This window comes from Arvicola amphibius, chromosome 14 (genome assembly GCF_903992535.2).
Source record: "Arvicola amphibius chromosome 14, mArvAmp1.2, whole genome shotgun sequence".
Lineage (NCBI taxonomy): Eukaryota > Metazoa > Chordata > Mammalia > Rodentia > Cricetidae > Arvicola > Arvicola amphibius.
The window spans coordinates 1,844,851-1,872,538 of NC_052060.1; the positions used below are offsets into that span (position 1 = coordinate 1,844,851).

Sequence of the window (27,688 nt, forward strand, 5' to 3'; positions counted from 1 at the left end):
ATCAAATGAAGTGGTATTTCATTTGTATTTTAACACATAAAGCGTGCTGGAAGAACAGAAAAGTAAAACAGCCATACTGGCCAGCCATTACAGACCAGACAGCAAAGACACACACCTTTACTCCCAGTAGCCACACTAGTTGCCATAGAAACCAGGCGTTAGTGGTGCACACCTTTAATCCCAGAACCAGAGAAGATATAAAACGGGAGGAGAGGGGCTGGAGAGATGGCTCAGTGGTTAAGAGCACTGACTGCTCTTCCAAAGGACCCGGGTTCAATTCCCAGCACCCACATGGCAGCTCACAACTGTCTGAAGATCCAGTTGCAGGGGATCTGACACCTTCACACCAATGCACATTAAATAAACCATAAAAATATATTTTAAAAGAAAACGGGAGGAGACAGCTCTCAGTCTCATGCTGAGATTCTGAGAGGTTGAGGTAAGAGCCAGTGGCTGGCTGTTTTGCTTTTCTGACCTTCAGGTTGAACCCCAATATCTGTCTCTGGGTTTTTATTAAATATACTTCAGTAGAGCTTGGTGTCTCAAACTTTCAATGTTCTGGACTCAGCATTTCAGTGCAGGGATTACCAGTATGCACACCACATCTGGCACGTCTCTGGGATTGCAGGTATGCACACCACATCTGGCACGTCTCTGGGATTACAGGTATGCACACCACATCTGGCACGTCTCTGGAATTACAGGCATGCATACCACATCTGGCACAGATTTCCGGAGTCCACATAAAAGTGGAAAAACTCATCATTTTCATTTCCACAGATACAACCCTCTATATACATCATATACAGCAACAATAAATACATTTTTAAAAATGTAGAAAACTGCCAGGAAGTGGTGATGCAAGCCTCTGGGAAGCAGAGCAGGTGAATTAATGTGAGTTCCAAGACAGCCAGGACAAAGAAACTCTGTCTTGAAACCAAAACCAAAATCAAACAACAAGTAGGCTAGGGAGCAGGGGACATGGCTTGGGGGTTGAAAGCACCAGCAACTCTTCCAGAAGACTCTGGTTTATTCCCGCACTCACATGGTAGCTCACGACAACCTGTACTCCAGTCCCAGCTGATCTGCACCCTCTCTGGCCTCCACAGGCACGAGGAATGCACAGATGCACAGATACACATGCAGACAAACAAGTAGACACATAAATAACAGTAACTAAAATATTCCAGCGCCACAAGGTGGCACTATTTCTACAGTACTCTGATGACTTCTTAGGTAGTTTTCTTCAGTAAATAAGAAGCTAACAAAATGGATTCCTTATGTCTTAAAGAGTTTCTTGAGCCGGGCGGTGGTGGGGCACACCTTTAATCCCAGCACTCAGGAGGCAGAGGCAGGCGGATCTTTGTGAGTTTGAGGCCAGCCTAGTTCCAGGACAGGCTCCAAAGCCACAGAGAAACCCTGTCTCTCGAAAAACCAAACCAAAAAAAAAAAAAAATTTTTTTTTAAAAGCCTCATTTCTAGGAAAACAAGCCTATGTACAATTCCTTCTGCTTAGTTCCAGAATGGACATCATGTAGTTCCCCAACTACCAGGGAGTCAAACTAGGTCATCCTGAGCCAAACAAAAAACATATACATTAAAAAATATATATTTTATTTTTATGTGTATAGATGCCTGTGCACCACATGTGTCCAATGGTGACCTCAGAGGACAAAGTGCAAAGGGGTCACCTGGAACTGGAGTTACAGGTGGTTAAGGCTGCCGAGTCAGTGTTGGGGATCAAACAAGCATCTTCAGCCAGTGGTTTTTTTTTTTTTTTTTTTTAAACCACTGAGCCAACTCTCCAATTATACCCCCTTTTTGAGACAGGTTCTTACTATATAACTCTAGCTGACGTGGAACTCATGATGAAGCCATACTGACCTTAATTCAGAGGTTTGCTGCCTCTGCTCCCTGCCCACTGAGATGAAATGCATGCATCACCACACCTGGCCCTTATTTTTTTCTTTCATGTGCATTGTGCCTGCATCTGTGTGTGCCTCATGCTCAAGGAGCCAGAAGAGGACACCTGATCCTCTGGAACTGAAGTCACAGGTCCTCTGCAAGAGCAGCAAGACCTCTTACCTACCAAGCCAACTTTCTTGCCCCAAATGTGCTTTCTTTGTATTTTTTTTTGTTTTGTTTTGATTCTTTAAAATTGACTGACTTTTTATAAATCCCAGGGTAGGAGCTGGAAAAAAAAAAAAAACAGAAAGAAAACAAACATCTCCTCCCAATCCAAAGATGTACAAGGAGAGTGTTCCTCTGTTCCAACAGACCCTTCTAGGTCTCATCCTGTGGGTTTCTGGCTCTCAACCAACCAAGGCTGGGCGATACTCATAAGTGCTGCCCAAGAACCAGACGGCCAGTGCAGTCATGTAGTCATGAATACTGAACTGTATGCTTCTGAGGAACATGGGAAGCATGTCATATGTGCACTGGAATGTTTGTTTACACTGTAAGTGTGTCTCTGCCTAAGGAGCCTTCTGATTGCTTTAATAACAGCTAAATGGCCAATAGCTAGGCAGGAGAGAATAGGCAGGACTTCCAGGCAGAGACAGAAAGAGAAACTGAGAGGAGGAATCTAGGTGTATGATTTTGACACAGGACATATGTTGTGTTTGACTAAGAAGAGGTAATCAAGCCATGTGGCAGAACGTAGGTTTAAAAAATATGGGTAAATTAAGTTATAAGAGCTGAGAAAAAGCCTAAGGAAGGTCAAGCTTTCATAATTAATAAGTCTCCAGGTATTATTGCAGGCTGGTGGTTCAAAAATAGTCCGACAAGAAAGCTTGCGACAGTTAGGCCATCGGCTCTAAAGTCCACCAGCTAGCTTCTACACTGGCTTCACAGCTTCATGGCCTGCCTTCTTAATAGGTTATTTAGCCATTCTAATTCATAACTCCTGCAACTATAAAACAAGATCATAAAGATCAAAAGAAATAGTAGTGTGTGTCTGTGTGTGTCGCACACACACACACATGCACCTTTAATCCCAGCATTTGGGAGGCAAAAGCAGGTGGATTCTTATGAGTTCTAGGACAGCTGAGGCAATACAGTGAGATTGTGTTTAAAAAAACAAATATAAGACAGACAGTGGTAGTGCATGCTTTAATCTAGCACTTTTGGAGGCAGAAGCAGGTGGATCTCTGTGAATTTGAGGCCAGCCTGGTCCAAAAGGGCTAGTTCCAGGACAGCCAGGATTGTCACACAAAGAAACCCTGTCTTGAGACAGATGTAGAAAGAGTCATGGAGACACTGCAGTCTTCCTCCCTATCCTGGTCACACGCATTTAATGTCTACATTTATATAAACAAACACACACAACAAATATTTGGTAAATAATTAAGAGAATAAAACATACCAGTAAGATAACATCTTCCCCCTTTGAGGCAGGGTTTCTCTACACAGCACAGGTCAGCCTTGATCCTTCTACCTTAGTCTCCCAAGTGCTTCTATAGGCCTGTGACACCATGTCCAATTTAGGACTGTCAGGACATATTTTTGTGTTTTTATGTGTGTCTGCTTCAGTGTATGTACATGTGTGTGTGTAGGGGGTGGGGCTGTATGGAGGTCAGAAAAAAAAAAATGCTAGATTCCTCTCAGACCTGAAGTTCTAAGTGTTTGCTACATAGATGCTGGGGATCCGAACTCGAACCCTTGTGTTTGTTCAGTGTGAGCTCCTAACTCACGAGTCATCTCTCTGTCCCTATCTTTTTTGGAGGGTAGGATGAGGAGGGCTGGAAGGGTCTCATGTATTCTAGGCTAGACTCAAGTGTGTCACACAACTGAAAATGACCTTGAGTGTCTGATCTTCCTGCCTCCACCTCCAGAGTCTGGATTGCTGATTTCTACTTGCACTGCTATGTTCAGTTCATGTGGTACTGGAACTCAAACCCAGGACTTCTGGGATGAGTCAAATCCTCTACTGAGCTACATTTCCAGTTCAAACGCAGGGCTATCTTGTCCTTCCTTCCTGTATGTCATGTATGAACTTGTCATGTGGTGCACGTGTGGAGACGAGTTTCAACTGTTTTCATTGATTGCTCTCTACCTTATTATTTTATTTATCTATTTATTTTTGAGGCAGGGTCTTTGAATGGATCTGAAACTTACCAATTTAGTTTGGCCAGCCGGCCCCGCCCACCATGCACTGCAAGGGTCTACTATGTCCACCCTGTCAGTTCTGAGGTTACACACCTACCCCAGCTTTCACTTGAGAGCTGCACGCAGGCCTTCACTCTTGCCTGCCATTACCACTTTACAACTAAACTATCTGCCCAGTCTCCAGAGACAGCCTTTTTAATATGATTTTATTCTATTATCAAAAGTATAATGTCAAAAAGCCAACTTGTTTTCCTTTTAAACAGTTCACGTTTACAAAATTTTTTAAAATGATAATTACCCTATCACATGTCATCTCAAGCACACTATTTTTGTCTGCTGTTTAGGCAGACTCACTAGGCAGGCTAGGCTGGCCTTGAACTCCCAATCCTCTAGCCTTAGCTCTCCATTACTGGATTCCAGGCACACCTACCTTCAAGCCAACAATTCTGAGAATTTATCTGAAAATGAGGCATGTGAGCAGTCTGTTGGGACTCACCTTTTGGACCCTGAAGAAAAGCTTTGTTATTCCTGTCAGCATTGTCTTTGCTCTCTTAAAAAAATAAAGAGACAGAGAAAAAAGAAGGTAAGCCACTATTAAAAGATATTTGCAATATAAAAATCTGATACTATCTAGATATATGAAAATCATCCATAAATCAACAGGCTAGGCAAAACACAAGAATAAGCATTCCACTCATGAAACATTATGGGTAATAAGTTTAATCTCACAAGTCATGAGAATGAAATCAAAACCTCAATAATGAGATGCCAATCATAAACCCATCCACCATCTTAAAAAAAATAAAAAAGCCCCACGCCAATTGTTAAATCCAAATGTATGGGGGAAAAAAATCAACCTTTACAAAGCTGAAGATTCAGCTGGGCGATGGCTTTAATTCCAGCACTTGGGAGGCAGAGGCAGGTGGATCTCTGTGAGTTCAAGGTCAGCCTGGGCTATAAAGAAAGGTCTAGGGCAGCCAGGGCTGTTTCACAGAGAAAACCTGTCTTGAAAAACAAACCATGGGCTGGAGAGATGGCTCAGAGGTTAAGAGCACTGCCTGCTCTTCCAAAGGTCCTGAGTTCAATTCCCAGCAACCACATGGTGGCTCACAACCATCTGTAATGAGATCTGGTGCCCTCCTCTGGCGTGCAGGCATACATGGAGGCAGAATGTTGTATACATAATAAATAAATAAATCAAAAAAAAAAAAGAAAAAGAAAAACAAACCAAAAAAGGAAAGATTCTAGTACCCATCTGTTCTATTCCTTTGTATTCTAGAAAGCTACTTAAGAATCCACATGGGAAAACACTGAAGAGTTTATTGTAGAGGAGTCTGAAGTATCTGAAACTCCGAAATTAGAAAACCTAAAATGTCCACTGATGAAAGAGTAAAAACGGTCAGAGAATAGTCACAGAAACAGCAAGAAAGAAACTAATATATGGACACCTTTAATCCTAATACTACAGAAGCAGAGGCAGTGGATCTCTCTGAGCTCCCAGCCTGGTCTACAGCGTGAGTTCCTGGACAACCAGGACTACACAGAGACACCTTGTCTCAAACAAACAAACAAAAACTAATACCAAGTGAAAACCATTATAACTAGCATTAAATGAATGTCAAAAGCACGCACTAGGCTGAGGCAGGAAGATCAAAATTTCAAGGTCACCTGGGATAAATAACACCCACCTAAAACAAACACACAAGCCATCCCTCCAACTTCACTTGATATTTGCAGGGCACACATGTGGCAAAGGAACTAGAAAGGCGAATGAATGCTAAGAACAACATCTAGAATACCGATGATACACAGGGAGGAAGGAAAGGGAACTAAAGGGGAAAGACACACTGGAAATTGGTAATCATCAATTTATAAAACTGGATAATGGATATCTAAGTATATATTTTACTATACTATTAGTCTTTTTGTTTTGTTTTGAGACAGGGTCTTACTATATAGCCCGGCTGATATGGAACTCACTATGTAGATGAGGCTGATCTTGAACTTGTACAGATCCCCAAACTGTCTCCAGTGAGAGCCACCACACTCACAGGGTCTTACTGTTTGCTGGTGAAAGAAAGTGCCCTGGCAGAGCATCTGAGAGGAGACTGGTTTACCTTGGTTTACAGTTCCAGAGGCATATGGGAGGTAGAGGTGGGGAGACATGAGACAGACAGAGAAAGCACAGTGGCAGAGACGGGAAGCCGGGCCACACTGCGCCACACTGAGGACCTTCACCAGTCCACTTCCTCCAGTCACGCTCCACGCCTTTCCCACCACCACCACCGAGTGCAGGTGTTCAAATACGTGGGCCTGTGGGGTTCATTCACATACAGACCACACGACATTATTTTATACCCCTCCCCCCCTTTTTGATTTTTCGAGACAGGGTTTCTTTGTAGCTTTGGAGCCTATCCTGGAACTAGCTCTTGCAGACCAAGCTGACCCCTGCCTCCAAATGCACCACTACTGCTTGGTTTATACCTTGAGTTTTTTTATTTTTATATCATGTCCTAAATTTATCCTTTTGGATGCTGAAAATATTTAATTAGAAAATTATACTCTTTTGTTGGCAAAAAGAAATTTAAAATATAGTATTTCCTTAAGACCCCAGCAGAAGCAGATATGGTGCCTCATGCTTGTAGCTCTAGCTCTTGAGATGTTGAAGCTGAAGGGCTTCTCTGACTTTGACGCAAGCCTGAGCAAACAAATAAACAGACCTGACACCCAGTGTCAGTCTGAAACTATGGAAGACACCACACCAGAAATACTCGATTTTTTTAAGTATACATATTCCTACAATAAAGTTCAATGAATAAATGAAGGCATTTTACTAAATGCCTTATTTAAATAAATAGAATCATAATAAATAAGTTACATAAATGTAGTTTCCCCCCTTTCCAGATGGGGTGTCACTACACAGTTTAGGCTGGTGTCTAATTCATGGTCCTCTTGTCCCTGAGGAGCAAGCATTCAGACAGATCTCCTTCAAAATATCTTAGTGTATCTTCATCTTCATTTAGATGAGGCACTTTCTACCGCCTCTGGCATATCTGAACTCCCAGCATTCTTACCCTCTCTCTCTTTTTAAATTAAATTAATTTTCTTCTCTCTATGTAGCTCTGGTTTTCCTCAAAATCAGAGTTCATGCCTCTGCCCCCCTCCCGCCAAGTGCTGGGATTAAAAGCATATGCACCATCATGCCATGCCAGGCTCCAGCACCACCATCATGCCATGCCAGGCTCCAGCACCACCATCATGCCATGCCAGGCTCCAGCACCACCATCATGCCATGCCAGGCTCCAGCACCACCATCATGCCATGCCAGGCTCCAGCACCACCATCATGCCATGCCAGGCTCCAGCACCACCATCATGCCATGCCAGGCTCCAGCACCACCATCATGCCATGCCAGGCTCCAGCACCACCATCATGCCATGCCAGGCTCCAGCACCACCATCATGCCATGCCAGGCTCCAGCATCACCATCATGCCATGCCAGGCTCCAGCATCATTACTCTTAAGCTTCGATCTTTATTAAAGAAAGGCGACTTGACAGTCTCTAGTGCTGTCTGTTTATCTGATCCCTAAACGACTACTAGCTGGCAGCATGGCAGAGTGAACATGCTGGGAAACAAAGGTTCAGCTCCAGGAAAGATGGGGCGCCACAACCCAAGAGTTCATCAGCTCCAGGAAATATGGGGCGCCACAACCCAAGAGCTCATCAGCTCCAGGAAAGCGGGGGCGCTACAACCCAAGAGTTCATCAAGTTCATCAGAATGGCATTCAAATTTGCAAACTGCTCATTGCTATAATTTTGGACCATGGTTGACCTTGAAGTTTTTTAAGATTTATTTTCTTTTTTATGTCTACAAATGCTTTAACTGCATATATGTATATGTACTATATTTGTACCTGATGCTAACAGAGATCAGAAGAGGGCACTGGATCTCCTGGAACTGGAGTTATAGATGGTTGTGAGCCACATGGGAGTGCTGGAAGCTGAACCAGGTCCTCTGTAAGAGCAACAAGTGTTCTTTTACCTGCTGAGTCATCTCAATAGCCCTATTGTTGACCTTGGGTGACTGAATTTATGGAAAGCAAATTCTTCCTGTACTTCAATGTAACCACCGCTACATAGCACTGACTGAATAACTAAATGAAATCTCTTGGTAATTATTACTTTATACCTGTTACAAACACAAATTATTAAATCAGTAACAAGAGAGTTGTACCAATGCCAGTAAATACCATGAACAAACACACGAACCAGCCTGGAGAGACGGCTCAGCGTTAAGAGCACTTGCTGCAGCAACAATGCACTCAGGCTCGAAGCTCAGCACTACACAGCAGCTTGCAACAGTCTGTAATTCCAGTGCCATGGGACTGGGTGCCCCCTTCTAGACTCCATGTGTACCAGACATACATGCAAAACACAGAATATTTTTAATAAAAGATGTATTTTCATCTTATGTCTATGGGTGTTTTGCCTGCATGTTTGCAAGGGCACTGCATGCATGCCTGGTTCCCATGTCTCAATCATGGGTGGTTGTGAGCACCACTGCAGGTTAGGGTGGAGGCAGCTGCTATGGGGCAAGGCGGCAGCTCAGAGTGTGGGTTCAAGCCCATGGACAAACCCTTCACCACTCACAGGCTGGAGCATAGCTCTATCTAATGTGTTACCTCTTCTACTTAATTCTCTTGGGCTTTACAGTCTTCATTAAGCTGGGCCATAGTAGCACACACCTTTAACTTGGGAAGCAGAGACAGGCGGATCTCTGTGAGTCCGAGGCCAGCCTGGTCTACAGAGCGAGTTCCAGGACAGACTCGGCCACAGGAGTACTGCTGTGAGATCCACACTGGCCTGGGCTACAATGTGAGTTCCATGTTAGCCTGGGGTACTGAGAGACACCATGTCTCAAAAAACAAAACCAAGCCCTCCTCCCCCCAACCAAAAAACAAAAACCACAAAGCCACACCAAGGGCCAGGCAAGTAGCTCAGCTTGTACAGTGCTTCCCTACCAATCACAGACTCCTAGATTCCCTCCCCAGCACTGCATAAACCAGGTGTAGTGGTGCCTGCTGCAATCACAGCACCGGAGAGGTGGAGGCAAGTTCAAGGTTAGCCTACACTATTTGAGACCCTGTCTCAGTCAACCTACAGTAAATTATGTTGTTTTGGCTTGTATTGTAGTACTGTCAGGGATCGGCTCAGGGCCTTGTATGTGTCAGAACAAGGCTCTACTAATGAAAGACATGCCCACCTTGCTTGCTTGTTTGCTTTATGTACTCATAGGCAGGGTTTCATATTGGATGCAGACTGGTCCTGAATTCTTGGCAATCCTCCTGCCTCAGCCTCCCAAATGCTGGGATTACAAGTGTGAGCCACTAGGCCTGGCTCCAAATTACATTTTCTTTTTTTTAAAAAATATTTATCTGTTTGTTATGTATACAATATTCCGTCTGTGTGTATGTCTGCAGCCCAGAAGAGGGCACCAGACCCCATTATAGATGGTTGTGAGCCACCATGTGGTTGCCGGGAATTGAACTCAGAACCTTTGGAAGAGCAGGAAATGCTCTTAACCACTGAGCCATCTCTCCAGCCCCCTCCAAATTACATTTTCAATCATTTGAAATAATTATAAGGACAGCTAGGTGTGGTGATGCATGGCTTTGAGCCAGTACTTTGTAAATTCAAGGCAGCCTGCTTTACACAGCAAAGTCCAGGCTACCTGCTGCTTCACAGTGAGACCTCATCTCAAAACAACAACTAGATAAGCAGAAAATAAAATCATATTGAAAAATCTGAATCGGGGCAGGGCTGCCATTCCACAAGCTCCAGACAGCCCTTGCTGTTACTTTACCTTCCCCTCCCAGTGCCTACAGGCTGCCTGACTCATGGATCTCTCCTGTTTTTGAAATCTGCAACTTCATTTTGCTCACATTACATCATTGCAATTTGGAGTTTTCTGTGTCTTTGAATAAACAGCCACAATCTTATTTGTAGCTTTTTATTTATTACATCATTTTTATGTGATATATAGATTACATAATCTAGCAGAATTATATTATGTGGGAAATTATTCTGTCCATCCTATCATTGTTGTTCTTTGGGGGTTATTGTTGTAGGTTGTCTATTTTTGCTTTTGAGACAGGACCTCATAGACAGGCTTGGCTAGTCTGGAACTCACAGAAATCCATCAGCCTCTGCCTCCCAAATCTCGGATTAAGGACATGTGCCACCATGCCTGGTTTATGTATGTTAAAAAGCCAACAACAACAACAACAAACTCCTTTATTTTTAGTGTGCATGTATGTGTGGGTTTGAGCGGATCTCAGAGGACAACTCTGTGGAAACAGTCCTTTCCTCCCTAACACAGATTATGGGGATCGAACTAATGCCACCAGCCTTTCGTAGCACGCTCCTTCCCCCACTGAGCCATCTCAGCCCAGTCACTCTTATCTCTGCTGGTTCAATAGCTGAAGATTCATCCATCCCATGAGGTGCCCTCCCCCACCCAGGAGTTCTCTGTGTAGCCTCTGCCTTCTGTGTAGCGCCACCACCACCCAGTCAACGAGGTGACAGGCTAAAGAGACTGTCTCAAAAGACACTCTAAAGATACCCTAATGCCCACCCCCAAAAAGACGGTTTGAATTTTCATTGGATGGGTCTTGGAGATGAATGGAATATAGTAATATTTAAACTTCTCCCAAATCAATTCTGAGACCCTGGGTTTCATTTCTAGCATTATCAAAACAAAAAACCCAAAGCAAAACAAGCCAAACTGCCCATTCCCCCCGAAAACACTAAGGTGGAGGTTGAAAGAGAAGTCAATCCCATTACAGCATTGAACCTGAGGGTAAAAGACTGGTCACTGTTGTGAGGTATCTGATTACCCCATGTAAAGACTGCGCCACTGTGATTGGTTTAATAAAAAGCTGTGCGGCCAACAGTTAGGCAGGGAGAACAGGTGGGACTTCCCGGCAAAGAAAGGAACTGGGGATGGGTCCAGGCAAGCAGAGGAGATGCCAGGAGAGGCAGAACAAGTCAGAGGTACAGAATAAAAGAAAGGTAAAAAGTCACGTGATAGAACATAGATTGTAAAATATGGGTTAATTTAAGTTAGAAGAGCTAGTGGGACAAGCCTAAGCTATAGGATGAGCTTTCATAATTAATAGGAAGTCTCTGTGTCATTATTTGGGACTGGCTAGTAGAACAGAAAGACTTGTTACAGACTACAGTGGGATTTAAGTGTATCATCAAAGTACAAAATTTTCTGTATTTGCAATATAAATGAACACTTAAAAGGCTTTCAGGCTTATGCAGCTGCTAAGAAGATTTGCTACGGGGGCTGGAGCTTGACTGCTACAGCTCAGCAGTCAAGAACGCTGCTGCTTCCCCGAGGATCCAGGCTCCATCCCCTGCACCCACATGGTGGTTCACAACCCAACACCCTCTTCTTGCTTCTGGGATTATTGTACATGAATGCCTCCCTCCCCCACGATGCACAGACACACATGTGATGCACAGACACACATGCAGGCAAAACATCTATACACACAAAATAAAAATAATAAAATAAATCTTACTATGAAGGTAGCATGGCATAGGGAAAAGTTATGTTTTTAAGAGACAGGCAACTACAGTCTAAAGATCAAGTTACAGTTTTCTGTGGGTTTAAGCTTCTTCACTTGAAAAATGAAGATAAGATTATCTCAGAGTGTTGTTGTAAGGATTAAACAGGAACATGCATTCTTCTAGTATGGTATTCTATCTATGCTTTTCAATCTTGAGCTTTCTTTCCCTCCCTCCATCCTTTGCTGCTGTTCTGAGACAGGCTGGCCAAAACCTTGCTGTATAGCTGTGGATGACCTTCAAGTTCTGATCCTCCTGCCTCCACTTCCTAAGTGTTGAAACACAGCCTTTAGCATGGCTAGTTCTAGCACATAAGTAGCTGACACTGATTTTAACATTGCCATTTACTCGGAAACAGACTATGAAAACTTGTAAAGAAGTCAGTCTGCACGCGTGCAAGCACACGCCCATACAAAGTTGCATACATGAAGCTATTAAAGAAAGATGAATATAAATCTAGTTGGACTCCATTAATCAGCTAGAGCTTGGTTAGCAAAAGTAGTTACACAGCAAGGTAATTAAGGCTGATTTTTTTTTTTAACTCAAAGAAGAAAACATGAAGACAAATCCTGACCCATACAGGTAATAGGGGAATGTTAGGTCATCTGAAAGCCAGGCGTGGACTCATGCCTGTAATCCAGACACTAGGAAGCCTAAGACAGAAGACTGTCAGAGGCCCAAGCAAGTCAGGGCTAAAGAGACTGTCTCAAAAGACACTCTAAAGATACCCTAATGCCCACCCCCAAAAAGACGGTTTGAATTTTCATTGAATGGGTCTTGGAGATGAATGGAATATAGTAATATTTAAACTTCTCCCAAATCACAAAGGCAGGAATTTCCATATAAGAAGGGAAACTGAAGTAGCTCGTTCCTCAAAAATTTTGTTTTGCTTTTTGTGGGATACTAAAATTTGGTAAACCAAACATTGGGGTTTTAACATCCCATAGTTTTGAATTCAGTCATCAAATGTCAGAGCAGTTTTGAGAAACAAATATTAGCAGTCAAGGAATGCCATAGACTTTGTTTAACTAACAGTTTGAACATAACACAAACTACCAATTACACCTACAAGTCTTATCAACATCAACAGCACTGTAAATGGTAACGATAATATTCTGCCTTTTCCCGTGCCTCGGAGCTAATTCTACTTTATATACATTATCTCATTAATTCATACTGCAACCCTGGAGGCATATTTTGGGGTTAGCTAATTTTTCCGCCCAGTATCCCATAAGTAACTTAGAAAAACAACTCGAAGGCCACAAAAGATCAAGTCCAGAAACAAATTCCAAGTGTATGGTTTCTACAGTCTCTAAAGGCGTTTCTTAACCGGGGGTCCACACAATCCTTTCACAGGAGTCGTATGAGATATCCTGCATATCATATATTTACATTTCTATTCATAACAGCAGCAAAATTAAAGTTATGAAGTAGCAACGAAAAGAATTTTTACGACTGGGGCTCACCACAACATGAGGAACTGTACTGAAGGGTCGCAGCGTTAGGAAGGTTGAGAACCCTGCTCTTACATCAGGTTTCCAGCTGAAAACCGAGTGTGTATAATCTTTAAGACTTCAAGTGCGCACAGAGCACACAAACACCGTTGAGGCTAGGCACCCGTTTGAACTCTTACGTTAAATTGCGTTAACATAAAAACAGACCTTCCGCGCCAGTTCTTCCTCCCAGGTCCGCAGCCCTGGGTCTAGAGGATGCCCCCCTCTTGAGGGTCGCCTACTCCGCTGGCCTCACTCCTAACCTCGGGGCGGTTCGGGTACACGTTCCTTTCCCTCCATCACCGCATCCCCTGGGCGGCTCAGTCCCCTCACCATCGAGTCCACCACCAGGACTCCCGCTGCGGTGCCCGGCACACAATGCCAGCAGCCGGATCCGAGGTTCCCGTCCGGCGAGTGTGAAGCCAACTCCGGGAGTGTGGCAGGAAGCTACCCAGCGCGCAGTCGCCACGGCTCCAACCACAGCCCAGCGGAGGGGCACCGCGCCGCCCGCCCTGCAGCCGGAAGCGGGCAGCAAGCCTCGGCGCGGCGGCGGCCGGTCCCAGGAGGTCGGTGCCCAGGTCTCTTCGCTCTCTACGCCAGCGAGTCCCGTCGCCGTGGCAAGCCGCACCCGCCGTGGCCAGGCCTCTTCTCCCTCGCCCCGGCAGCCGCGCGCAATGGAACGTCCCGCGGGGGGGATTGTGGGAGGCGCACGCTCGAGGGGTGGGGGCGAAGGCGGCGGCGGCCGTGGCTGCCGTTGGTAGCCGTGGGGGCGGGGAAGGGAGGGAGGCGAGCGGAGGAGGAGGCGGAGGAGGCGGAGGAGGCTCGGGCTCGCGCCGCCGAAGGTACGCGTGAGGGCCGAGCGGGCGCCGGGAGCGCGCGAGCGGGCTCCTCGAAGCGAGCGCGTCGGTGTTGCCGGCTCGGGGCGGCGGGAGGCGGCGGCTGGAGGGCGCAGCTCGCGCCCAGTCCAGACACACTCGGAAGCTTGCCGGCGGGCGTGCGCGCTGCGCGTCCGGAGACGGGTGGGGGGGGGGGGGAGGACGGCGGGGAGAGCGCGCGGAGGGAGGAGTGGGAGGCGGGGGGGGGGGGGCACAAGGCGCCCTTCGCTCGCTCGCACGCTCCCTCCCTCCCTAGAGCCGCTGCCGCCGCCGCCGCCGCCGCCGCTCCCGCCGCCATTTTGGGTTCGCTTTGCGGAGGGGGAGACGATCCCGGTCTCGGTTGCCGGACCCGCCTTCCCTCGGTTTCCCCTTCCCGACCTACGCCTTTGGCTTCTCCTCTGGCGTTTCCGCCGGCCCGCTTACCGCTGGCCGCCTCCTGACAGCGGGAGGGTTACGGCGTGGACCCGGAGAAGCCGAGGCGCCAGGCTGCCACCCCTTCTTCCCACTTGCCTGCGCTCGGCGCTCTCGGCCTCGCACGGTGAGTAGTGCGGTGCGAGCAGGCCTTTGAAGGCCCAAGTGCTCTCTCTCTCCTTGGCTTCCAGGGATCCACTGTCACCTCCCGGACCTGGACCTCCGGGAGAGCGGGGTGCGGATGGGGGAGGGGAGAGGAGGGAAAGGGATCCTGAGCTTACCGGGAAGTCCCTCTAGGCGGGGTGTCCCTGACCGGCGGGCGCTTCGTTTGGGGGAGGGGGACGGGGAAAGTAAGTGAGTGGAGGCGGAGTCGGCTGTGCCCCTGACAGGTTAGTTTTGTAGTAGGCCTGATTGGAGCATCTCCCAAGATCCAGTTTATGTCTGTCTGTTTAAGGGACAGAAGTGGCCAGGGAGATGATCTTCAGAGGGTAGTTTACCTGTATAAGATTGTGGTGTTCTCTGAAGGCGGAACTATGTGCAGACATGACATACTGATCTGTTAATAAGTTTAATAAATAAATGTCACTGGTTACTTTGTACTTTGGAAAGAAATGGTCCTCAGGACCAGATGGTCTGTTGGTTATAGCTGCTGTGTTTGTGTGTGTGTGTGTGAGCAAAGGTGGAAAGTGCTCAGGAGTTGACTGCGTTTGTGGAAGTGCAATGGAGTTCCCTTTTTAAAACAAATGTTGGGACTTGTCCTCGAGGTCGATAGCGTACACGTACTTTCGCCTACTAGATCATACAGCATGCTTGCTAGGACTAGGGAGGGAGGAAACGACGTAGTTTGTGTCTTTGAATACTCAGTTGTGTAAATATGAAAGCCCAGAACATCATCCTCGGAGTGATCAGGCCGAGAATAAGGCCATGTGGATATAGTAGTGCTTATGTTAGCATAAGGTTTTTATACTCAGAATGCTTTCAGTTTCTCTGTAATCCTAGAGCTCTGAAAATGATAGGAAAGTAGGAATTTGGGGCGTGAAGAAGTACTCTTCCAAGGTCACATGTTAAATTAGTGGCAAAGTTGGGACTACAAGATATTTTGATTATTAGCTTAGTAATGTTTTGTCCATATCATAGTGCCTCAGGAGATTGTTATTGGCAAATCTAAGTGTATCTGGAAAGGAGGCATATGGTTAGATTATGCTTGTGAGAGCCTAAAGTGCCAAACGTGTGGAATATATACTGTCCTTGCCTGTCTGACTTATATCAAATAGGTATTTTAACTGTTTTGTGTTCACACAGCAAGCAGAGCCTTTCTGATAGTTTAGTGTGTATGTTTGATAACTGAAATGCTTTCACAGCCTAATTTGTACTTGTGTGGCTTTTGTTTGTTGTTGGTTGGGTTTTTTTGGGGGGGCATCTGGTTGATTAAACCTGCTAGCAAGCTTTCTACCACTGAGCCACACTGCCATCTGGGCAGCTTAGCTTTATATCTACAAGAGAAAGGATCTTCTTTGACTCATTGAACAACAACAAAATTATTGGATACTTAATAATCGATCCCTGTCTTGGGGTAAGAATAACCGCGATCTGTTGATTAGCTGTGTAATAGCTTGGGGTGCGTATGAGCCTATTGAGAGAACAAGTGAATCCATGTGGAATTGAAATCATGAAACCTTCATTAAAAGCCTATTCAGTCTGAGTGTGGTGGCTCACACCTGTAATCCCAGCATTCTGGAAGCTGAGGCAGGAGGATCATGAGTTCAAACCCAGCCTGTGCTTCATAGTAAGTTTAAAGTCAGCCTGGGTTACAAGAGACCTTATCTTAGAAAACAAGACAAGGGGCTGGAGAGATGGCTCAGTGGTTAAGAGCATATACTGTTCTTCCAGAGGACCCAAGTTCAGTTCCCAGCACCCACTTCAGGTGGCTCATAACCGCCTATAGCTCCAGCTCCAAGGTATTGCTACCTTCTTTTAATGTCTGCATATAGCCCTGGTGTGCACGCACATGCACTCGCGCGCGCGCACACACACACATCTTTAAAAAAATTTTTTTTAAAGCCCATTTAATGTAGAAGGAATTTTGGCTGCTCACTTCATTGTGAAAGGACACAAGAGTGCATCACCCAGCAGTGTGCAGCAGGATGGTGTGCAGCAGGGGGGTGTGCAGCAGAATGGTGTGCAGCAGGGGGGTGTGCAGCAGGATGGTGTGCAGCAGGATGGTGTGCAGCAGGATGGTGTGCAGCAGGATGGTGTGCAGCAGGATGGTGTGCAGCAGGATGGTGTGCAGCAGGATGGTGTGCAGCAGGATGGTGTGCAGCAGGATGGTGTGCAGCAGGATGGTGTGCAGCAGGATGGTGTGCAGCAGGATGGTGTGCAGCAGGATGGTGTGCGTCATTTTCCTTTTGTCGTCTTGAAACAGGGCAGCTCTCTGTGGCTCAAACTGGCTGCCCTCAAATTTGAGGATTGTAATCTTCCTGCCACAGCCTTCTGGGGATTACAGGCATGAGCCAACTTGCCTGGCTTCTTTGGCAGTTTCTTTTGGCATTTATGAGTAAACTGTTTTTGGAATCTAAATTATTGATATGTGCCTTTTGGATATTGGAACTTCTTGGCTGGACTATAGGAATTATTCGAAAGGCTAATTTTGTAGTAAGGATCCCCTCTATGAATATGAGGAAAGAATCTTTGAACTAATTCAAGTCTTATTATTAGTTTGTTTCTTAATCTAGATTAATGGTGCTTAGATTGTTTTATATATATAATTTATCCCAAGACTCTAAAAAAATAGAGACCTTACATTAAAAAATGAGCATCAGTATAATCACATGAATTATGTAAATACTTTTGATTTTTCTGAGTCAGTATCTTACTGTGTGGCCCTTTCTGTCCTGAAACTCGATGTGTAGACCAGGGTGAGCTCAAACTCACCGAGATCCGCCTGCCTCTGCACCCATCTAATACGTATTTACCTTGAGGAACTTGAGTTGTAACCATAGAACCGTGTTTGTTCTGAACTTGATACGCCCAGTTTCCACTTGAATTTTGTTTTTGAGGAGAGATGTTAGAGTGTGACCACCAGGCCAGGGTTTAAATTTGCCCTCAAGACAGGCATTGTGCATTTAGGGAAGCCTAGGCAGGAAGATTTCTATGAGTTCAAGGCCAGCCTGGCCTGTGTAGTGAGTTCTAAGCCAACTTAGGCTGTAGAGTGAGGTGTTCTCAATAAAACCAAAAGAAAAAAGGATTTATCTGCTCAGAATGTATTTCTGTAGTGGGTAAACATCTGTGAGTTCTGTTTCATAATGATAAGTAATGTAGCATCAGCACCTTTGGCTTGTTTTGCAACACCTTTATATTCTCATTGTATGTTGAGACTGATAATTCAAAGTTCTTTTCCCCCCATTCTTTTAACAAAAAATGTTTAGTTTTGTTATTTTCGTTAGTTTAGTTTGTATGTTTCATTACTCCTACATCAATAACACTTAAGATGAACAATATGTAGTCTATGCTGTTCTAGAGATTTTATTCCAGTTGAATTTATGACTTGCATAATATTGATGACTCTCCAGACTAGAAGGAGAAATTGAGATTTGCAACTTAATTGCAAAGCTTTTTAATAGGATTTATTATTTTAATTAAAGTTTTATTTCTATGTTGGGTGGGTGTGCTTGCCATGGTACATATGGATGTCCGAAGTCAGCTTTGTGGAGTTGTTGTCTCCTTCGTCTTTGCATGGTTTGGGATCAGGTCCGCTGCAGGCTTTTGAAACAAATGTGTTTACTCAATTATGTTGCTGTCCATTCTTAGGAAGCTATAAAACTGTATGTATTGTATGTAAGGTTATATATTTAAAAGTGTTTTCAGTGGCTGAGGGAAATAGCTTGTCAGTTAAGGGCACTTCCTGGTCTTCCAAAAGACCAGGTTTGGTTCTCAGTACTCATGGCGCTTCACAACTGCCCTTAACTGTAGTTTCAGGGAACTCAGCACTTTCTTCTGGACTCTGCAAGCTCTTGGATGAACTCATCTAGGTGCCACACACATGTATGAAAAGTAATGGTTTTTGTTTTTAAATGCCTTCATGCTGGGTGTGGTGGAGCATGCCTTTAATCCCAGTATTTGCTAGGCAGCAGCAGGTGAATCTTCTTGAGTTCAAAGGCATCTTTGTCTGCCGAGTGTAGTAAGACCCAAGTATAGTGAGACTGTGTCTTAAACAAAACAAAACACATGCATCTGATGTATGAAAGCAAACATTGTGGTATGTTTGTTACCAGGCCTAGCATGCTTTGGTTTTTTGATTCCAGGATGGCATTACTATATTTTTCTGGTATAAAAAGGTCTTGATGCCATTTTGAGGTGTATATAAAGGCAAAAATACTTTTGGATGTAAAATTGAGAAATCATTTGTTGACTCTCTGTGAAATTAAAAGTTAAAAATAATTAAGAGTACTTTTAAAAGAGCAGATGATTCAGAAAGACAGTTAACTTATTTTGGAGAAGGCATTTTAACAGAATAGACTGTAGGATCTTAGTAAAAGTATTTTGTCTGCTTTTAGATTTATGTCATTTTATGTATATGAGTGCTTAGCCTGTATATATGCATGTATACCGTGTGTGTTCTGGTGTTCATGAGGTGAGAAGAGGGTCTTGGATCCGGATTGGTTACTCTGCGATTGCTGAGAAGGAACCAGAGTCCTCTGCAAGAGCAACAAGTGCTCTTACAAGTGTTGGACTAGCTCTCCATCCCATCTCTTATTTTGTATTGGGATGGCCTTTGTAAAGCTATGCGGAAAGAAAAGCTATGTATTTGTGAAGTTTGATGTTTTCTCCAATGCCTAATGGGTGTGTCCGTGGTGTTATTTCATCCATTTTATATGCTGTGTGCGTGTGTGTGTGTGTGTGTGTTTCTACGTGCTTTGCCCCTTATATATTTCAGATACTTCAAAACTAATTTTGGAAGGAGCAGTATCCTGGGATTCACTGTGTAGCTCAGATTAGCCTCAAATTTATGCAAGTTGTCTTGCTTTTGCCTTCTAGGTCCTGGAATTAAGAGACTGAGCCACCATGAACTACATAGGAGGATCACTTAAGCTTACCTTGAGTTTGAGGTCAACCTAGGCAGCATATCGAGATCTTATCTCAAAAACAAAATAAATACTTAAAAATCACAAAAAATGGTTCAAGTTTCTTAAGGTGCAGTAATGAAAAAGGACCCAGACAAGACCCTGTTTCAAACAAAGCAAAGCAAAACAAAACAGGAATAGAAAAGGATTGTGTCCTGTTTTTACATTGTGTCTTACACAATACATAGCAGAACTTTCAAATATCTTGCAGGATATTGGCTTTATGCTAAGTGTTTAGGTGGAAGCTCTGTCTTGGCGCTCTCTCTCTCTCTCTCTCTCTCTGTCTCCCTCTCCCTCTCTCCTTCTCCTTCTCCCTCCCTCTCCCCCTCCCTCTTCACACACCGCCCCTGAGAAAGCCCAACAAGTGGCAGCTTCTCCCTCTGAGATGCTCAAGACTAAGCCAACAGACTTGCCACATGCTTTCTTCCCTCGAAAATCACCCTGGCGTTGCTTTGCTTTGTTTATTAATCCTGGTCTTATTAATTTGGTTTGATTTTGATGACAACATTGGGGTACAGTAACATTTCACTAAGGTTTACTGTGTGCTTTGCTAATAAGAATTGGTCACTTCCATTTCTGCCAGTGTGTTTGGGCATAGTGGAGAAGTCTGACTGTATGTTGGCAGTTTCCAAAAAATAACCTTATTGCTGTTTGTTGTTCTGAGTATTTTAAAGAATTATTATTTTTAAGATTTTTTTATTATTTGTGTGTGTGTGTGTGTGTGTGTGTGTGTGTGAGAGAGAGAGAGAGAGAGAGAGAGAGAGAGAGAGAGAGAGAGAGAGAGAGAGAGACCAGAAAAGGGTGAAGAGGGTGCTGGCATCTAAACTGTGGTCCTCTACAAGAGCAGCTAGTGCTCTTTACTGCTGAGCTCTCTCTCCATCCCCAGTCTGAGTATTTTAAAGGCACTATAGAGCTTTAATGTGGTCTTCTGTAAGGTCTCCTGTGTCACCCTTCCACAGAAAAGGGCAGTGTTCATTGTAGTAGCTTATAATTTTGTTTTGACTTATGCTGCTAGTTCTTATAATTGTTCTCAGAGTAGCTATTACTTGTTTATGTTTCTTTATGTGGACACGTGCATATGAGTGCATGTATCTGTGTGTTCTAGTGTGTGGAAGCCCAAGGACAACTTCAAGTATCATTCCTCTCAGTTGCTGTCTATCTTGTCTTTCAAAGAGGGTCTTACTGGCCTGGCCTCAGCTAGTAGGTGAGGCTGACTGGCTAGCTGGTAGCTCCAGGGACCTACTAGCTCTTGCCATATACCCCTAGCACTGAGGTTACAAGCAGACCCCATACTTGGCAGTTTATACACTGGTACTGGAGTCAGACACAGGGTTTCATACTTGCAAAATAAGCGCTTTATCAGCTGACCTACTTTCCCACTCCTGTTTCTCTTTCTTTGTATTAAGGTATTAGCTTCTCTACTTACTGGTCATCTTGGAACTTACCAATCTTATATTCCATGTTTTAGATTTGTTTATTTTGTAGATAGGGTCTCATGTAACTGGGGTTGGCCTGAAACTTAGAACTCCTGATCTTCCAAGTGCTGGAATTATAGGCATGTGCTACCATGCTTGCCTCAGAAATCTTTTTTCCTCCCTCCCTCCCTCTTATTCTTTTTTTGTTGTTGTTTTTCAGAACAGGGTTTGTCTGTGTACCCTTGACTGTCCCAGAACTCACTCTGTAGACCATGCTGTTCTTCAACTCAGAGATCTGCCTGCCTCTGCCGCCTGAGTGCTGCGATTAAAGGTGTGCACCACCACACCAGAGTATTTTTTAATTTTAAGGAAAGTTTTATGTGTATGGATGTTTTACTTGTGTGTAATCCTTATTACTTGTATATTGTGTGCCTGTGTAAGCCAAAAGTAGTGTCCAATCCCCTGGAATTGGAGTTGGAGTTATAGAGATAACTCCATAGTACTTGTGGGTACTGGGGAACTGAACTCAAGTCCTTGGGAAGAGCAGCCAGTGCTCTTAACTACAGCCATCTCTTCTTATGTTGAAAATCATTCTCCATAGATAGGCTATTATAACTCTTAAATATTCTATCTGATGATAGTTGGAATTAAATCACTTATACCAGTTATTTCTATTTTGTCAGTAGGGAATTCTCTACCATCTAAGAAAAAACTGAGGTGAATAGAAATTCACATGACTGCTCTTAGATGTTTGCTGATTAATCAGAAAAGCGTGTCAGCTTTATCACATTCGCAAGTGACAAATAATATGTTGATACTTTTTTATTGTTTTAGTCATACTGACAAGATGTTAAAAACCATTTTCTAGTGGAATCCAATTACACAGAAAAATGAGTTGGCATTGGAGACATTGAATGAGAGCTGAATTGTTCAGTCTCAAGGCAACTTGCTATTTACAAGAATGAAATACATTGTTTTGATTTTGAAAATCTCATTGTGAGCACTATGTATGGGTGCTTGGGGAGTTGGTACTTTTGGTTTTGTTACCTACCTTACAACCCATGGTAAACAAAAGCAAGAAAATGAAAGTAAATGCTGCCCTTGAGTGAGAAGATGTTTCAGAAAACTGACATTTTAAGTGGTTATTCTTAAAGTAGAATTTATTCATTTGCCTAAATTTATTTATTTGGGTCTCATTCTTAGTTCAGACTTGCCTATTTAACTTAAGTTTTGTCTTAAACTTGATCCTTCTGCCTCAACCTCCGGAATGCTGGGATTATCATCATACTTAGCCTAGTTTTTTTTTTTTTTTTTAGATTTTATTTATTTATTCTGTATACAACATTATGCCTCCATGTATGCCTGCAGGCCAGAGGAGGGTACCGGATCTCATTACAGATGGTTGTGAGCCACCATGTGGTTGCGGGGAATTGAACTCAGGACCTCTGGAAGAGCAGCCAGGTCTCTTAACCACTGAGCCATCTCTCCAGCCCCCCTAATTTTTTTGTTGTTTTTTTATTTCTCGAGACAGGCTTTGGAGCCTGTCCTGGAACTAGCTCTTGTAGACCAGGTTGGCCTCGAACTCACAGAGATCCACCTGCTTCTGCCTCCCGAGTGCTGGGATTAAAGGTGTGCGCCACCACCGCCCGGCCTAATTTTTGTTTTTTGAGATGGGATCTTGCCATTTTGCTCAGAGGGTCTGGTTTTCCTGACCTCAAGTGATTGTTAAATAATACTTCCCACTAAAATGGCTGGCAGTTATGCTATAGTGGAGATGATTGCCAGTTCCACAAACAGTTAATATTTCATCGTTTTCTTTCTTTATAAGAATTTAGTGTCTTTTTGTGTGAATACTCACACACGTGTGGAATTCAGAGGACAACTTTCAGAAGTCTGTTATCTTAAAAGGTTATCGGGCTTAGTTAGCTTCAAGGGCCTTTATTTACCCTCTGAGCCATCTTCATAACTATGGTTTCTATCTTTTGTTCATATCGTATGTTTAGTTCCATAGTAAATAAGGCATGAGTTGTTGACTTAATCTTTGGCTCTGCATTTTATTCTTTTTTTCTGTATTTTATACCTAGTCTCAGTTTTGTTTGTTTTAAGGAGGACAGTGTATCAATTCTAAATTAGTTTTGTTTTGGCTTCTTAGTGTAAATGGTGGACTTCCTAATTCATTTCTGCTGAAAGTGAAAACTCCAGAGTTTAAATATTTCCTGACTAAGCCCAATAGGGCAAATGCAAGAAATTTAAAAGATTGTCTTTGAAAAGAAGAAATGAATAATTAATATTTGAAAAATAGGTCTCAAAGGGCTTGAGTCAATCATATAGAATAACCACTGGGTGAATATTAGTATATGTTTTCAGAGACGATCTGAAGATAAATATCTCAAACAAGTAGTGATTTCATATCCAACTACGTGATAACAGGTTGGGAGGTTAATGTTTAGATGCAGAAAGAGATAAATAATAATGAACAATTGCTTTTTTATTGAAGAAGCTTAAGCTATTTATTTATGTGTATATATGTTTAATTTTAAGGAAGAAAAGTAATTATAGGACAAGGTAAAGCTTTTGTTTGCATTAGCAAGTATTTCTTAGGTGCACCGTCTATGAGTTAAAAATAATTTTTAAAGTCAGTTCATTGTGCTGGGTTTAAAGGGCACATGCCTCTAATCCCAGCACTTAGGAGGCAGGGGTAGGCAGATCTTCTAGTTTGAAGCCAGCCTGGTCTACTGAAAAAAAAAAAAAAGCCAGTTAATTGTTAGATCATGTCATATACAATTCTAAAGTTTACACTGTTAATTTATTACTGTTAAAAAAAAAAACAACAAAAAGCCATAAGTGGGAGCTGGAGAGATGACTTAGTGGTTAAGAGTGCTACTGCTCTTTCAGAGGACCCAGGTTAGATATCCAGTCATCCCTGTCGTCATCTCCCCCTCCCCGAGCAGAGGACCCAGGTTAGATATCCAGTCATCCCTGTCGTCATCTCCCCTCCCCGAGCAGAGGACCCAGGTTAGATATCCAGTCATCCCTGTCGTCATCTCCCCCTCCCCGAGCAGAGGACCCAGGTTAGATATCCAGTCATCCCTGTCGTCATCTCCCCCTCCCCGCCGCCCCCAACACGGCAGGCAGCTCACAGTTCCAGGCAGCATACACTCTCTTCTGACCTCTTCTTGTGATGTACACAGATGGTACCTAGACATACATGAAGAAAAAGCACGCGCGCGCGCGCGCGCGCACACACACACACACACACACATAAATAAAATAAATAAATCTTTTAAAAAACTAAAAGTACCTGGGTGTTATGGCACAGGCCCTTGGGAGGCACAAGCAAACAGACCTTTGTGAGTTCAAAGCCAGAGTTCCAGACCTTCCATATCTGTATAGAGAGCCTGTCTCAAATAGAATAAAAACTAAGACATGCGTGTGTGTGTCAGAAAAGTGACTCAGAGGTTAAGAGCTCATAGTGCTGTAGCAGAGGAGCACCCACATTGGACATCTCACAACCATCTCCAGTCCAGGTCATTTGATGCCTTCTTTTGGACTGCCTAGATACCTGCTCTCATGCACACATATAATTTAAGATAAAATGGATCTTTAAATACAAAACAGCAAATCTGGACTGGTGGAATGACTCGGGCAGTTAATGTGCTTACCACCTAGCCTGAAGGATCTATCTCATGGTGAAAGGAGAGAACTAGCTCCTTCAGTTGTCCTCTGATATCCATATGCGTGATGTTGCATGTGCATGCTTACCCCTGTACAATAAATGAAATGTAATAAAAAAAAGAATTTCAGAATTATCCTAACAAGCATTGTTGCACAAGATTGCTGAGTTACTCAAAAGCTTTTTCTCAATGAGCTGCAGAGATAATTGGTTAAGAGTACTTTTTGCTTGTGCGGATAACTCAGGTTCCGTTCCCAACATTGTGACTCACAACTGTATGTAATTTCTGTTCTAGGGAATCTATCTCCCTTAGTTTTTCTTTCTCCTCACAGATATTCTTTTCTGATTGGTTCTGTGTCCACCTGACTAGCCTGGGTACTGGCTATATAGACCGGGCTAGTCTTTAACTTGTACCAGTACTCCTGCGTCTCTTATAAGAACTGTGTACTGCCATGTCTGAGACACTCCAGGTATTTAATTCTTTTCCTCTCTCTCCACTTTGGACCATGTGTATGTGAGAGACAACTCTGAGAAACAGGTTAACTAACATATCACAAAACAGGGTCGCTTCTGTACAGCTAAGAACTGTGTTTATTTTCCTTGCTTGTTTGATCTTTGAGAAAAGTTATAAATTTTCCATCTGCTCTCTTACCAACGCTTTCAGTGTTAGAGGTTGAGCCTCCAGGTCTTTGGTTATACTTAGGCAAGTACTTTAAAGTTAAAATTATTAAATTTTTATTTTATAAATATGGGTGCTTGGCTTGCATGTATGTCTGTGCGCCACGTGAGTGTCTGGTTCCTGGAGGCCGGGAGAGAGAGAATGTTGGATGATCCCCTGGAACTGGGGTTCAGATGCTTGTGAGCTGCCAGATGGGTACTTGTAATCATTGGTCCTCTAGAAGAGAAGCCAGTACTCATCTCTCCCAGCCTGTTTGTTTTAAAGAACATAAAGAATGCATCTTTGTTTTCTCCCAAGTGAATAACCACTTATGTCAACATGCAGTATCATATCAAATAAATTATCCGTTTGCAATATGGAATCTACTAATTGAAAAGGACTTGTACAGGAGTAATACTTACCTAGGTGTGTGTGTGTGTGTGTGTGTGTGTGTGTGTGTGCGCGCGTGCGTGCGTGTGCGTGTGTGTGTGTGTGTTGCATGTATATGAGGATGTGAAGGTCAAAGGAGGAAGCAACATAATCTTTCAGCCTGTCTTATTCACTTGAGTCAGGGTTTCCCACTGAACCAGAAGCTTGTCATTTCAGCTAGACTGCCTGTCCAGTGAGCCCTAATATCTACCTGCCTCTCTCTGTCCCAGTGTTGAGGTTCTGGGTACAGATAGCCATGTCTGGCTTTTTACATTCAAACTCAAATCTTGGTGCCTGCAGCAATTGCTCTTACTCACTGAGCTGTGTCCCTGCTCCTGTATTCTGCTATGAAAAAAATATTTTACGTATATTGAGTTATTTTGCTTGCATGTATGTGTATGCCCAGTGTCCATGGAGATCAGAAAAGGGTGTCTGATCCCCTGGAATTGGAGTTCAGATGGTTGTGAGCCACCATGTCAGTGCTGGGAACTGAACCCAATTCCTCTGCAAGACCAACAATTGCTGAGGAATCTCCTACTACCCCTCAAACCTTTAATTGAATTTCTTTATATTTACTTTGAGACAGGGTCTCCATTTGTAGCTCTTGCTGGCTTGGATCTCTGTGAGATTTGCCTTCCTTTGCCTCCTGAGTCCTGGGATTAAAGGTGTGCACTACCATCCAGGCCTTTCATATTCTGCTTCTGTATAAAGTGAGAGAAGACTTCCTTCCATGAAGTACTTAAGTATGATCCATCAGATTTTTTTTTTTAAAAATAACATTGAGCTTAGGGGTAAGGAAAAGACAATTTTTTTCCTTCAAGAATTTTACAGTTTTTTAATAAAAAATATATATATATAAATAAATTTGACATGTCTTAAAAAAAAGAATTTTACAGTTTAAGAGTCCTGTTAACTAATGTGTTACAGTACAGCATGGTGCTTTTGTCCAAGGTGGGGAGAAGAAAGGTATTACCCTGTGGGAAGTGTCAGGCATGATGGTACGTAAGTTTAATCCTAATACCCAGGGGCAGGCAGGAGGATCAATGCAAATTAACTGAAATGTACAAATGAATGGCTTTTAATACAGCCACATGGTTATATGACTGCTTAGTCACTATATATAATATGATTTAAAAATATTTCATCACAGTATCTATTAGCAGTCCTTCCCTATCTCACATAGTCTCCCTTTGCCCTAGCAGTAACTACAAGTTTCTCTTCTATATATCTGCCTGGATTTTTGTCATCGCCCCCCCAACCCCCAAAAACAACAAGTGGAGTTTCTCTGTGTAGCCCTGGCTGTCCTGGAACTCACTCTGTGAACCAGGCTGGCCTCAAACACAAAGATCCACCTGCCTCTGCCTCCTGAGTGCTGGGAATTCAAGACATGGGCTACCATGCCTGGCATATCTGCCTGTCTTAGTGTCACTGGTACAAGGTGTTGTGTAGCTCAGGGTGACCCTGAACTACTCATCTTCATACCTGCTTCTGCCTCCAAGTGTTGGTAGTGAATTGCTGTCATGTACAGATATTGTCTTAAAGTTTTCATTACGTGTGTGTATGCATGAGAGATGAACATTGTCAGAGGACAACTTTGGAAGTCATTTCTCTCCTTTCATTGTATGGGTCCAGAGGATAGAACTCAGGTCATCATGCTTGGTGGCAAAGGGACCATTAACCCATTGAAACATCTTGCTGACCTAGATGTGCCTTTTTATAAAGATAGAATATAGTGCACTATTGTCTCATGGAACTGACTTCAATTTAGCATGTTTTGAAGGTTCATCAATGTTTTAGTATTATCAGTACTAAGTTCTTTTTAAAATTACTTTCAAAATATATTTCCTTTATTTTTATATGTATGAGTGTTT

The 27,688-nt window shown here is 43.5% G+C and overlaps 2 protein-coding genes across 9 annotated transcripts in view; one reads left to right on the plus strand and one right to left on the minus strand.

The window, feature by feature from the left end:
- Window positions 1–14,881, minus strand: part of Dap3 (death associated protein 3) — a 30,378-nt gene extending 15,497 nt beyond the window's left edge. Inside the window, exons 1-2 of one of the 6 annotated variants that reach the window (XM_038311139.1) lie at window positions 14,804–14,881; window positions 4,604–4,657 (exon numbers count right to left, since the gene is read on the minus strand). In XM_038311139.1, the coding sequence (XP_038167067.1) occupies window positions 4,604–4,645 (42 nt within the window). In that variant the 5' untranslated portion in view covers window positions 4,646–4,657; window positions 14,804–14,881. The other 5 variants (XM_038311137.1, XM_038311136.2, XM_038311140.1 and 2 more) reach the window with 5 other exon arrangements.
- Window positions 13,969–27,688, plus strand: part of Ash1l (ASH1 like histone lysine methyltransferase) — a 147,716-nt gene continuing 133,996 nt past the window's right edge. The window contains exon 1 of one of the 3 annotated variants that reach the window (XM_038311135.1): window positions 13,969–14,078. The gene's annotated coding sequence lies outside the window, so the exon portion shown is untranslated. Of the gene's footprint in view, window positions 14,079–14,565; window positions 14,650–27,688 lie in introns of those variants that run through there. The other 2 variants (XM_038311133.1, XM_038311134.1) reach the window with 2 other exon arrangements.